The following is an 11,894-nucleotide window of genomic DNA, read 5'->3' as shown; positions in this document are numbered from 1 at the left end:
CGTTTAATGTGATATCATAATTATATTGTGATACACCGAGGAACATATTTGACGTTCATTTTATAATTTTAAATATTTCGTATCAATTACAATGTACTGACAAAAGACAAGAAATAAAAAAGGTTTTTACTAGCGTGATTTTTCTTATATAATTGCTCACCTAAAGTGCTTTTGACATCCCAACATTATATCTCAATTTTTGTTCCTCTTTTTTGTGATTTACAAAATTAAATAAAGATTAATAATATGCAAAATTTATTTTAAATTATGAAACTATTTCGACTGTATAGAATAATACGTATAAATACTAAATAGCATGCACATATATTTAGAGATATTTAATTTAAATATAATTAATCTATTACTTTTCCCGTATTATAAGAATGCGGAGTAACGCGACAATGGCAGAATTATATTCAAGTGTTAGCAGAATTAGATTCAAAGTGATAAAAAGCTACAATTTGAAATATCTAACCATAAGAATCTCATTTTTATACCGTACATGTGAGAACAAATGAAATATCTAAAATATTCAGCTGTATATGCGCGTAATGAATCTAAGAAATTGAGCAAATCTGTGCAATAAAATCTATTAACCCTTAGCACACTCCTTAGTTTTAAGCAACTTTACGTAATTCGCGTAAAGTTCTAATTTTCATTAATTAATGCGACACCCGGAACGACTCGTAAAACGCATCCGTCTCTCTCCGAGGTCGCCGGGCGAATGCCGAAGTGATGACGTAGTCGTTATTGTCGCCGCGCGGCACGTTCCCCCACTCCTCGCTGTTCGCCTCGCGCCGTTTAGATATCCCATCCTACTATTACATTGCGAATGAAAAATATTCACAGTTTATTCATTTATTCATATTTTACATGATTTTGACAAAAGGGTATCATTTCGCGTACATTTCGCGCTTTGCTTTGTGGAATCTCTGGCACTAGTTTAATCCTATATTATTTGCGCTGTTTGTATACGTAACTGATAATTATTCGCGTGTGTGAGGTATTTTTGATATTTAACGATACATTATGGCTCAATTTTCACTTTTAAAATATTTTAAATGATTCATACTTAAACAAAGGTTGATAATATTCTATACAAGTAATAAGTTAGAAGTATAGTTGTTTAAAATAATAAATACTAAATAACTCTTTTATCTTAAAATAAAACGTAAATGATAGAATTCAGCAATTTAAATATTATAAAAGAATAGCAAGACGTCAATCTTTTATTAAAAATATATTGTGTACACTGCACGGATTTTGTATAACATAAAATTCCCGGGAAAAATGTTTCATATATAATTACATATAATTATATGTAAGTACAAAATATGTCCATATATATACATATATATAATATTTTTTCCGGGTTATTATAAACTGATATAATCACTTATTGTAACACAATTAAACTAAGATGGTCGTGAGCTGCGTGAATGCATAAAGCATCTAAGAAATAAAGCAGAAACCGTGTAATAAAGCCCCTATTGATCGGAGAACATTAAAAATATAAAGAATATATTATTTTACTTATTCGTAATATTCGTTATTATTTTACAAGCAGGCCGTGCCGCGTGCCGCTCTTCACATTTCTTGTTGAAATCGCGATAAATACATAATACGAATTGTCGCACTTTAGATTCCAAAAACTTACATAAAATATTTACCAAGAAAAAGTCAGAAAAAGTTTTTTTAATCCTTAAAATTCAACGATTTTTATTTACAGGGTGGGCCATCTATTGGTACGTTTTTACATACATATGTAAGAGATGTGGAATTAAAATTTCGTAAAAGTTCGTTTAAGGACCCATTAAACTATCCCTCTTTCAGGTGTTGACCAATGAAATTATCAGTATTCTTGTAAATTCGCTCACTTTTGTAATTTTCACCTCGTTTCAAGATACAGACTCGATCCCCTGGCAACCCTGGTGATTACGCGCTTTTGTCTCCATTTCTCTCTACTGAAAATTTCTCTATAGATAGCGCTAACATTTGCATCTGCACCTGCAATGGCTGCAACCTGCACTGATCTGCACCACGTGTGTGCGCATGTAAACAATATTGTGTACATTAAAGGTTAGGAACTCTCTCGTTTTAATCAATCAGCATTAATCAGTAAAGATACAATGGAGCCAGATCAAGAGAATGATCATGGTGGACTTCGCGTTGACGGCAGACGAGCGTTAGAATTGAGGCAAATCCGTTTGCGGATGGGAGTATTTGGGCAGGCCGATGGCAGTGCATATATAGAACACGGTAACACGAAGGTTCTAGCAGCGGTGTACGGTCCTCGTCAGGTGAGGATCAGTTTTAAAACATTTCCACAATTACTGTAAAAAAACGAACTAGTAATTACGTTTATACATTTTGGTTGAGAGAAGTTATAAGTGAAAGTCTGGTTCCACCAGTGTAATATTTAACTTGTTTAACTTCAATCTCGACTTAATTTACTGTTTATCTTTTTCTAGTTTTTAGAATTAAGAAAAGATAAAGAGTAAATTGAATTGAGATTAAAGGTAATCTTACATCGATAGAACTGGGCCTAAGAAGTTATAATTGTAACTTTTAAAGATTAGGAAGTACACCAAGATGATAACTGTTATTTTTTACTTTTCTATAATCACCTTATTTTTCTATTTAAAGCACAAGTACATTTCTTTAGACCGAATATTTACCTTAATTACTGAATTTTTATTCTGACATTTATCTTGAAATATGCCATACAATATCTGTATGGCATATCTCAAGATAAATGTCAGAATAAAAATTCTTTATATCTTTTTATGATTTAGTCAAGAAGCAGCGCATCAAGGAATAGTACAAAGGCTATCATAAATTGTCAGTACAGCATGGCTGTGTTTAGTTTTACTTCTGGCGAACGGAAGCGAAGACCCAGAGGAGATTGGAAATCACAAGAGAGGTCGGCACAATTACGTCATGCCATGGAGGCTATAATACACTTGGAACTGTATCCACGTTCTCAGATCGATGTCTTCGTAGAGGTTCTACAGGTTGACGGCAGTGATTATTGTGCATCCGTAAATGCTGCGACGCTTGCATTGATAGATGCTGGAATTCCAATCAAGGTTAATATCTAAGGAGACAATTTTGTTCTTTTGAATGCGAACCATATCGTTATATATACAAAATAAATTTCTAATTACAGAACTATGCCATCGGCTGTAGCGTAACTCTTGTTAACAAGCCGTCGGTAGAAGATGAAGATAAAACGTTAGCCACAGGAGTATTAGATGCGAACTTTGTAGAGGAGTGTTCACCAGGGGTTACTTTGTCTGTTGTTGCATTAGCAGGAACAAATAATGATATTGAAATGGATGGGAATGGTTTGATCGTAGTAGCACATGGGGCAGGTCAGAGATTACATTTGTCACGTTTAGAGACACTCAAACAACGTGCGTTACAAGGTTGCCAGGATATAAAGAATATATTAGACCATGGCGTGAGACATCATCTAACTGCAAATCTGTTGCCTTCATTTTTGCATAATTCACTCGACTAAGAAAAAGAGAGACAATTATATTTCACATTCTGTAAGAGATTTTTATGTAATTTAATTATCTCACTGTACATAAACTTCTATCTAGCTAATAAAAAATTGCTTAAAAAAGTTTCACAATTTTATATCTCTCTTAAGTAGAAAAATATTATTTCACTATTTCTCTGTTAATTAATATCTATTTTTATCAAATGTATATTCCTCAAAAAGTGGGATTAGATCGTAGCACCAGGATATCGTTCCATGATCATACTAACTCCCTGTAAAAAAATATCAAAATTACAAACCCAAAAAGGCAAAAGAAAATTTACATTAAGATTATTATAAAAGTTAATTAAGATTTTTATAAAAACTGTTTGCATTATATGTAACATAAATCTTTATTTACTTGACCGCCAGCAGCACAAGCCGCGATAAGTCCGAATTGTTGATCTTCTTTAATAAGTCGATTAGCGGTATGTGATGCTAATCGTACTCCAGTGGCGGCAAATGGATGACCGATCGACAAGGATCCTCCCCAAGCATTCCATTTGTTTAGATCTGGTACACCAACTTTCGAACTCCTCTTTAAATACTTTTGAGCGAACAAATCAGAATCCATTGCTTTCAGATTAGCACAGATCATTCCCGCAAACGCTTCGTGTATCTCCCACACTCCTATATCTTTCATAGTTAATTTTGCTCTATCCAGAATCTACAAGCGTAATTTATATAAATTATTTTATTCAGTTACATAAATAATATGCAACAATAATGATAGGACTTATATACTTTCGGGATTGCGTATAACGGTCCTAGAAGTAGTTGATCAACTGGATCTTGAGACACATAAGTGAAGTTTCGTAAGTATGCTTTAGGTTTCAAGCCAAGTTGGAGAGCTTTCTCTTCGCTCATTATTAATGCCGCTGACGCGCCATCGGTCAAGAAAGATGAGTTGGCTGCAGTAATTGTTCCATAAGGTTTAACAAACGCAGGTTTCAACTTTCCTAATTGTTCTTCCGTAGATACGCGAATGCCATTGTCCCTATCGACAACTTTATCAACATTCGGAACTACAATGCAGAAAAATAAAGCAAAACGTATAAGTATGTAAGTTAAGTATTTAATGAATAAAATATGAATGTATAAATTAAATATTAAAACATTAATCCACCTTTATAAGGGACTACGTCTGACAGCAGTCCCTGTTGCTGTGCTCGTGCGGCTAAAGTATGAGAACGCAATGTGTAATCATCTTGTTCCTTGCGTGTAACACCAAATGCCGCTGCTAAACGATCTGCACTGTGTCCCATTGTTTCATTAGTTGAAAACTCTGCCACACTTGGTAACTACACACACACACAGACATAAATTTTTGTAAGATATTTTAAAAATTGAAGGAGGAAAAGAGTTCTATTATTTTTATATATATTTGTGAATATAATATTCTTATATAAAATACATTTTCTTGGAAAAAAAAAATAGAAAGAGCATCAACTTACGTCTGGTATGAAATGACTTGGTCTGATAGTGGCCAAGAGAGCTAATTTATTTGGTAGAGTTTTTGCTTTATTGGCTTGCAGCATCAGAGATCTCATGGATCGATTAAGTCGAATTGGAATATCTGACATAAATTCTACTCCTCCTGCTATAATAGCGTCATAAACACCGCATGCGATTAAACCCATGCCAGTGGTAATAGCCTGATTGCTGCTAATGCATGCCATCGTTACTGTATGTGCAGGAGTGTGCTCACTATATCCTGCAGCTAGAGCAGCTTCTCTTCCGATATTGGAAGTTCGTATTTCTTGCATTACTGTGCCATAGACAATATAATCAATTATTTCCTTGGGAAACCCAATCTTTTTTTGCAAGCTCCTATAAAGTAGTAAAAAAGTAATTTACTTTGACAATCAATATTTGCAATTAAAAGATAAGATATGAACTTCTTAAAGCTATTTTATAAAAAATATTTGGAGTTATATTTGTGATTATTTAGATTGATATATCAATATAATGATGACTTACATCAGCGAATGTGTTGCTAGATCATAAGCTATGAGTTTCTTATAGTCAGTTCCAGAGTGTAAAAATGGAGTCCGTACTCCATCAACATATACAATATTTTTTGAAGCATTGTCGCTTTTTGTAGAATATGCCTTGTTTATAGAAATTCCAGAATAACGGGCGAGAGCTTCTGCTAAAATAGTAATTAAAAAAATATGTATTACTGATAATAATAATAATAATAATAATATATAAAAATATGATTATACTGATAATTTATTAAATGATACGGAGCAAATACACCACGAAATACAAGCATATATTATTTAAAACTTATCAGAAATAAATGTAAATTTTGGATCCTGTAAAAGTGTGTATGAATTATATAAAAACAACATAATTATATGTAATTATGTATCGGAAAGAGAAAAGTCAAGTATAAATATACTATTCTTGATATCCACTTTCTATGGACTTTATACCAGTATAAAACTGCGCTTTATATGTAATATTTAATTGATTATTTAAAAAATGACTCTCATACCATAATTGACAATTCCCTGTCTTGCGACGAGGCAATTTTTCAGAAGAGGAATCATACTGTGTAAGATACGATATTAACACGTTCTTTTTTCCAATTACGTTTGATACGTCACCGAAAGCCTGTCACAATCAGAAAAACCATGTAATGCTGGACTTTGACCTTTTTCTTCTTGTTCTAGCCGGTGGATTTCCGATTTCGACTTTGACCTAAAATATATATCTGTGTCTGTGACGTCTATTTTAATTTTCCCAATCTGTCTTACAATATACAGAGCGTAGGTGAAAAATTAGAACTACAGCCCATGGCACATAGAAAAACTAAGTCCGTAAGACGTAATCAGTAAGTCCGGATCTACAATAGGGTTTTAAGCCTTAAGCCATAAAGGCCCGTCTACAATACACAGAGTAAGAAGTAAGAGTAAGAAATTGACCAATCACAGTCGATTATTCTTCTCACATTCGACTGTGATTGGTCAATTTCTTACTCTTACTTCTTACTCCGTGTATTGTAGACGACGCCTTACACCAGTAAGGAATAAGGAATAAAGAACAAACGATGCTAATCTATCAGAAATCGGATACATCGGAATACACAGTTTCTGATAGGTTGAAATTGTTTATTTTTTATTCCTAATTCCTTCTATTGTGTGCAGGCCCTAACGTTAATTGAATTTTATGGAATGTTTCAGTTCTGTTTCTGTCATTTATATTCATAAACGAAAAAAAAGAAACAACGAATTGGTTGAAATTTAATGTTAACCTAAAATTGATATTAAAATAAATAAAAACCGCTAGCAGCATCGGCCAAAAATTGACGAATAATATTCTCTGTATTATGTATATATAACCTTAGTGGAATAGTTGGAGAGGTTACTTTCTTCTTGTCAGTTCTCAGTAATCACTAGCTGTTGTATGATATTTTAGAGAATTAAATTGCAAAAGTTATCAGTTTTTTGGAAGGGGATGATGTTTAACAGGAATTCATTCAGGCATATACAGAATATTGCCAGATAAAAGCTGTTCAGTTCAAAATCCAAAGTGCAGTAGTGGAATATTGATTTCTTTCATTCAACTTGATTATGTTATAGTTTCTTCAGTTTTGACAATAAGATGCTAAATCAACAACATCCTCTGTTGAGCACCATAGACTCGTATATAGAGCCGCTTTTGAAACGCGTGTTACAAACTAAAAGACTTGGTAAGTTTCATTATTAATTGTTATTTTATTTATAATGAAATTGATATTTTTGTTATCGATACATTTTTTAAAGGTGTTTCTTATGGTCCAATAAAATTGGATTCAGTATCATCGAGTTGCAATAAGAACAAAAATGATTGTTTCAAATTATTAATTCCCTATGCTGGGGAACACCTTATGTGGAATGTGTTATTTGATTCGCAATGTCCAGAAATGGGTCCGGATTTCATATTCAATGATCAAAATTTTTTAATGGATCCAGACATTGATATTTTATCTACTTGGGTACCTAGTCTTGTTAAATGGAATCCTAATAATACCGATGCACTGCTCAATGTACTAATGGAGTTGTTATTGTATTACAAGGAACATCAAGTAAGCAATTTTACATATATATTTTTGTTGATTATATAGAATGCACATTCCCTGATGAATTTGATGTATAATATATTTTGTAGGAGTTATAATTCAAGATTAGACTGATAAGAAGAATAAATATAATTAAGAGTAATCCTATTTTTAGATCAAAGCTGATCTTAATTCTTAAATATTTCGATGTAAACTTAAATATATGTCCAATTCTGCAAACCGCGTGCTTTTTCATTCTTAAGACACAATCATGAATAGAATTAAAATAGTAATATATACATATTAAATTAACAAACAATTTGTATAATTTTGATGCTAATAAGTATTTTAGAAGAATATTAATAATTAAATGTTAATAAGACTTAAAAACTGCAAATAATTTTATTGCGCAAAATATTACTTTGTTCACATTTTATAGGACTTAAAATATAGATGTATCATATTCATGTATATGAAGCTAAAGATTTTATTTTTATTTCCAGATACAGTTACTTGGAAAACAGGGAGATCGATTACAACTTGAATATAGCACACTTGTTGGAGAAACAGAGATATGTAAAGAAGATATAGAAGTGATAATGTTACTAGGATTAAAGCCTATGGAAGCGCGATTTTTAATTCGCATATCTATGGATTATACACGATTACCTCCACGTATGAATAAATCACAAAATGACGAAGCAATGCTTCTAGTTACATTTTATGGTCCAGATTGGAATCGTATTTCCCCGCAACTTTATTTATCTAAAACCTTAGAGGACGCTATCGGTAGGCCGGAATCTTTACACATTCCACCATTACCGCCCAACAAATATCTAATGGATTATGTTCCCGAAGTAATAAAATTCATGGAAGAGAAAGTATGTAATTTCTCATACATTTTACAAAATTACAATTTACAAAAAATATTTATATATACTCTCTGTTGCAGATAAACAGTGCAGTTCAGTGTTTTGAAAACAGAAAAGAGTTTATCGTGTTTCTACTTGTATTACAACGTGGTAGCATAGTAGAATACGATGCTATAGAATTTAATTGGATTATTATTCTGCTAGAACACCGAGACTTTCATTTTCTCATACACTTTAATCTTCCATCAATATTCCCGAAAGAAAAACCACAAATTACATTACAATCGGTATATCATATGACATCACAAGGTATTTTATACAGAGAAGTATTGGATGATGCACCTTATAGTCCTAGATGGCCGATGAAATTGATGGTTGACAAATTGTTAACATACATAATAGAAAATGCTGTTCAAAAGTTTCAGGCGAATTCTGTCAAAAATAATCGTTTTTAATAATTTATTCTGAAAAAAGTTATATTTTATTATAAAGAGTGTTTAATAGTTGCAATTGAAATAAAGACTATTTCGTTCCAATGTAATAAACATTGATATGTTTTTATGTGTCCTTATTTCTAATTTTGGACAGTTATATTTTTCAGCTCAGATAATCTTTTTTACAAAGTTAACACAAACTTAATGAATGAATTTGTACAAATCATTCCATGAACGTGGAAATATACCAAACATTTCTAAATTAGATATTCAAAAATAAGAAATACCAACATATGAATGCTATTATTATTACGGTAATTACTTAGTTTAAGAACAAAATTATTTAAAAGCAGTAAGTTTTAAAGTAAAAGTACTATATAAAACGTTCATAGCGTTCATAGCAAGAGTTCATAGCGCTATTTTTCATATTTGTATCATATATATTTAAAAAATTTTGTTTTTTTGAAAAATTTGGCAATTATACCATTTGATAGAACAAGATGTCAGTTTTAAGAATCTGCTTTTTAAATTACTGGTTTTTAACGAAGTTATGAGCAATCAAAGTCAAATGCTCTTTTTATTTAATCTGCGATAACTCATTAATAAAGAATCTTAAGAACATTTAAAAAAAATGATTTTATAGGGAAAATTTTGAATCTTTATATTAAAAAGTTAAAGTTTTTTGCAAATTTTTTTTAAGAATGTTGTAAAGACATAAAACATATATTAATATTTATGCTTTAAAGCATATTGAAGTATGTATATATATATGAAAATTGTGTTCATAATATTCGCCATGTTTAGCAGAAAAAGCAGCTTTGCAACTGTTGTAAAAATGATCTTGTTCTTAGTTCCTTATTGGATCTAAGTATATAAATCAATCATATTAAAGAATAGTACAAGAGTTACAAAGCTGCTTTTTCTGCTGAACGTAGCCATTCTGTTTTTATTGAGCATTTTTATAGATTATTTTATTTATTATTATTTTTATTGTTATGAAAAAAAATTTTAAGAATGATAAAAAAAATCTAAATTTTTTTATATAAGTACTTTAAGTATTAAAAATAACTTATGTAAAGTTTCATTGAGATTCATCAATTAGTTTATAACATAAATATTTTATTTATTTACTGGACAACTAATGTTCGCATCTCAATGTAGCTTTACATAAATATTCTTAAATTCATAAAGTACTTATAAATAATTAAGATTTTTATCATTATTTTACAATATATTTCCATATATATCTATTAGAGTACAAATTAAAAAAATATTACTTTATGTTGAAATAACTTTTGATCTAGATAGTAATAAACTGTCTCTAATTTTTTTGTATTACTTTTAAATGTAATTTAAAATAATTAGTAATTTACAACCCCTTAAAAACATGTAACAGGCTCACAAAGTGAGAAAAAAATTTCCTACTTTGTCCAGTTCGTAATTTTCTATATACGTATATAACAATTTACTGAACTTACAGAAACTCAAAAGATATAGTAAAGATTTTAGGCTTTAAAGCCCTTTTTTAAAACTTAAATTGTGTTTATTCTTTAACGAAGTTACAACTACTTGAATTTTAAAGTTTGAAACGCTACAAACTTTTGTTCCAAAATTCAATCCAATCCAACGTTTCCGGAAAAGAGAAACGCCGATTGGCCGATGCGCGAGACATTTATTCCCTAGCATCGCCGCGTCTTAGATATAGGAACTATGAATTTTTCCCCTGCGCCATTGGCAGTGCTAGATACGTGCGCAGCGCAAAGAGCGTGCGCAGAGCGAAACCATCTCAAAAGTGTCCGGCCGCCGTCACCTGTCTCACGGCTCGAGGTAAGTTCTTGCGTCTTCGTACCGTTTTTTAAGGTAAACTTTGCGGAATTGCGGCACGTATGCGGTCGCGGTGACATGTCACGTGAAATTGTCGCTGAATACGGAAGTGTCACGTGTCAACACGCGCCGTGGGACTGGCAAATATGTTCGCGGCGGCGGCGGCGGTCTAGGAATCTCGGATCGCCGCCGCGATTGCCTTCACGTTGCTCGTTTCGCCGTGGCAACTTCACGCGATACACTACTATCGCTGCGACTCCACGACGGTCGTCGCGTGCCGCTTCCCTCCTGTCACATGAAGTTCGCCGTAGACGAATTGTCTCGCGTTTTCTCTCGCGGACGAAAGCTGCGATGCAGCTCTCTCGTTCGTGCCGACCGTCGCGTCGATTTTCCCACGGTATCGTCACGTTCGTTGCATCGCGCGGCATTCGGTGCGTCCCGCGTTCGAACGCTGGGATTTTATTCGTTCGTAACATAATTGCACATCGTGTTGTATCTCGTGCCGCGCGTAAGCGTCGCGAGTATCACCTGTCATGGCGCGTGCCGCCGTCACTGCCGCCGTTATCACACGGGCTTGCTTTCAGTCATGGCAATTTTGCAGTTTGTTTTCGACTGTGCTCTTCGATCGTATTTGTCCTCCATAAATCTGCCTTTCCTTCCCGAGGAAAAAACGACCTTTGAAAGTTTCGCGTAGATTCATTTTATCGTGCGAAATAAAAATTACAGTTTCCAGTATTTACAGCTAAAAAGAACAAACTTCGTCTCATCTGGATGTCAATCTTAACGTAACTTAACCCAACCTGACCCTAACCTGCTTAACTATATACACTACGCGCGCAGCATGCTCGGCAGCCGCGCGAAGTAAATCGTCAAAATCATCTTTCCTCGGATTTGCTTGATATTTTTCAAATTTATTTTCCCCTCTCCCTTCGTTTCTTAAAATTTACTTGGACAAACCGCGACTCTTCCAACTGTCACGTATCTGCTCGATAATTTTGCCGGACGGCTTGATTTCATTTGCATTTAATTCGTTTCGATTGACATGCTTGGAGATTAATCGTATTCTATCCTCTGTGGGGATTTTTAGATCCAAGACGAAATGAAATTATCGATGTTACGGGACAAGCGTAACGTCGACGTGTTGACGATCGTGTGAGGGGGGGGGGGGG

At 33.0% G+C, this 11,894-nt stretch overlaps 4 protein-coding genes across 8 annotated transcripts in view; 3 read left to right on the top strand and 1 right to left on the bottom strand.

Moving 5' to 3' along the window:
- The first annotated feature begins 1,870 nt into the window (after positions 1–1,870).
- On the top strand, positions 1,871–3,535 carry Ski6 (exosome complex component Ski6). Of its 2 annotated transcripts, none has more exons than XM_018502939.1 (4): positions 1,871–2,046; positions 2,120–2,300; positions 2,796–3,089; positions 3,170–3,535. In XM_018502939.1, exons 2-4 carry the CDS (start codon positions 2,130–2,132, stop codon positions 3,521–3,523), a joined length of 819 nt encoding a protein of 272 aa, XP_018358441.1. In that variant the 5' UTR covers positions 1,871–2,046; positions 2,120–2,129; the 3' UTR covers positions 3,524–3,535. The 2 variants fall into 2 exon arrangements, with proteins under 2 accessions (XP_018358441.1, XP_018358440.1); XM_018502938.1 differs by having other exon boundaries at positions 1,871–2,054; positions 2,125–2,300.
- A 118-nt stretch (positions 3,536–3,653) lies between these two features.
- Mtpbeta (mitochondrial trifunctional protein beta subunit) lies at positions 3,654–6,389 on the bottom strand. 3 transcript variants are annotated; one of them, XM_018502936.1, is made up of 7 exons: positions 6,051–6,389; positions 5,528–5,699; positions 5,002–5,377; positions 4,674–4,848; positions 4,289–4,572; positions 3,909–4,211; positions 3,654–3,780 (listed from the first exon to the last, which is right to left on the bottom strand). In XM_018502936.1, the coding sequence occupies exons 1-7, from the start codon at positions 6,103–6,105 to the stop codon at positions 3,736–3,738; spliced, it is 1,410 nt and encodes a 469-aa protein (XP_018358438.1). In that variant the 5' UTR covers positions 6,106–6,389; the 3' UTR covers positions 3,654–3,735. The 3 variants fall into 3 exon arrangements, with proteins under 3 accessions (XP_018358438.1, XP_018358439.1, XP_018358437.1); XM_018502937.1 differs by having other exon boundaries at positions 3,909–4,214; positions 4,292–4,572; positions 5,528–5,696; XM_018502935.1 differs by having other exon boundaries at positions 3,909–4,214; positions 4,292–4,572; positions 6,051–6,388.
- A 393-nt stretch (positions 6,390–6,782) lies between these two features.
- LOC108758119 (BRCA1-A complex subunit BRE) lies at positions 6,783–8,922 on the top strand. 2 transcript variants are annotated; one of them, XM_018502914.1, is made up of 5 exons: positions 6,783–6,790; positions 7,138–7,247; positions 7,321–7,622; positions 8,099–8,476; positions 8,548–8,922. In XM_018502914.1, the coding sequence occupies exons 2-5, from the start codon at positions 7,160–7,162 to the stop codon at positions 8,920–8,922; spliced, it is 1,143 nt and encodes a 380-aa protein (XP_018358416.1). In that variant the 5' UTR covers positions 6,783–6,790; positions 7,138–7,159. The 2 variants fall into 2 exon arrangements, with proteins under 2 accessions (XP_018358416.1, XP_018358415.1); XM_018502913.1 differs by lacking the exon at positions 6,783–6,790 and adding an exon at positions 6,798–6,918.
- Positions 8,923–10,662: 1,740 nt separating this feature from the next.
- The window catches only part of LOC108758117 (protein FAM60A), an 11,691-nt gene continuing 10,459 nt past the window's right edge, over positions 10,663–11,894 (top strand). Inside the window, exon 1 of the mRNA XM_018502908.1 lies at positions 10,663–10,728. The gene's annotated coding sequence lies outside the window, so the exon portion shown is untranslated. The remainder of the gene's footprint in view (positions 10,729–11,894) is intronic.

The sequence above is a fragment of the Trachymyrmex cornetzi genome, unplaced genomic scaffold (assembly GCF_001594075.2).
Source record: "Trachymyrmex cornetzi isolate Tcor2-1 unplaced genomic scaffold, Tcor1.1 scaffold151, whole genome shotgun sequence".
NCBI lineage: Eukaryota > Metazoa > Arthropoda > Insecta > Hymenoptera > Formicidae > Trachymyrmex > Trachymyrmex cornetzi.
This window is presented reverse-complemented; position numbering and strand designations above follow the sequence as displayed.

What these genes read in the sequence shown, in the direction of transcription:
- Ski6 (XM_018502939.1), top strand. Translation starts at nt 2,130, where the DNA reads ATGGAGCCAGATCAAGAGAATGATCATGGTGGACTTCGCGTTGACGGC. An exon ending in CGGTGTACGGTCCTCGTCAG is followed by an intron (nt 2,301 to 2,795) that starts GTGAGGATCAGT and finishes TTTATGATTTAG; the next exon opens with TCAAGAAGCAGCGCATCAAG. An exon ending in ATGCTGGAATTCCAATCAAG is followed by an intron (nt 3,090 to 3,169) that starts GTTAATATCTAA and finishes TTCTAATTACAG; the next exon opens with AACTATGCCATCGGCTGTAG.
- Mtpbeta (XM_018502936.1), bottom strand. Translation starts at nt 6,105, where the DNA reads ATGATTCCTCTTCTGAAAAATTGCCTCGTCGCAAGACAGGGAATTGTC. An exon ending in CTAGCAACACATTCGCTGAT is followed by an intron (nt 5,378 to 5,527) that starts GTAAGTCATCAT and finishes ACTACTTTATAG; the next exon opens with GAGCTTGCAAAAAAAGATTG. An exon ending in CTTGTGCTGCTGGCGGTCAA is followed by an intron (nt 3,781 to 3,908) that starts GTAAATAAAGAT and finishes ATTTTTTTACAG; the next exon opens with GGAGTTAGTATGATCATGGA.
- LOC108758119 (XM_018502914.1), top strand. Translation starts at nt 7,160, where the DNA reads ATGCTAAATCAACAACATCCTCTGTTGAGCACCATAGACTCGTATATA. An exon ending in TGTATTACAAGGAACATCAA is followed by an intron (nt 7,623 to 8,098) that starts GTAAGCAATTTT and finishes TTTTATTTCCAG; the next exon opens with ATACAGTTACTTGGAAAACA. An exon ending in TAAAATTCATGGAAGAGAAA is followed by an intron (nt 8,477 to 8,547) that starts GTATGTAATTTC and finishes TCTCTGTTGCAG; the next exon opens with ATAAACAGTGCAGTTCAGTG.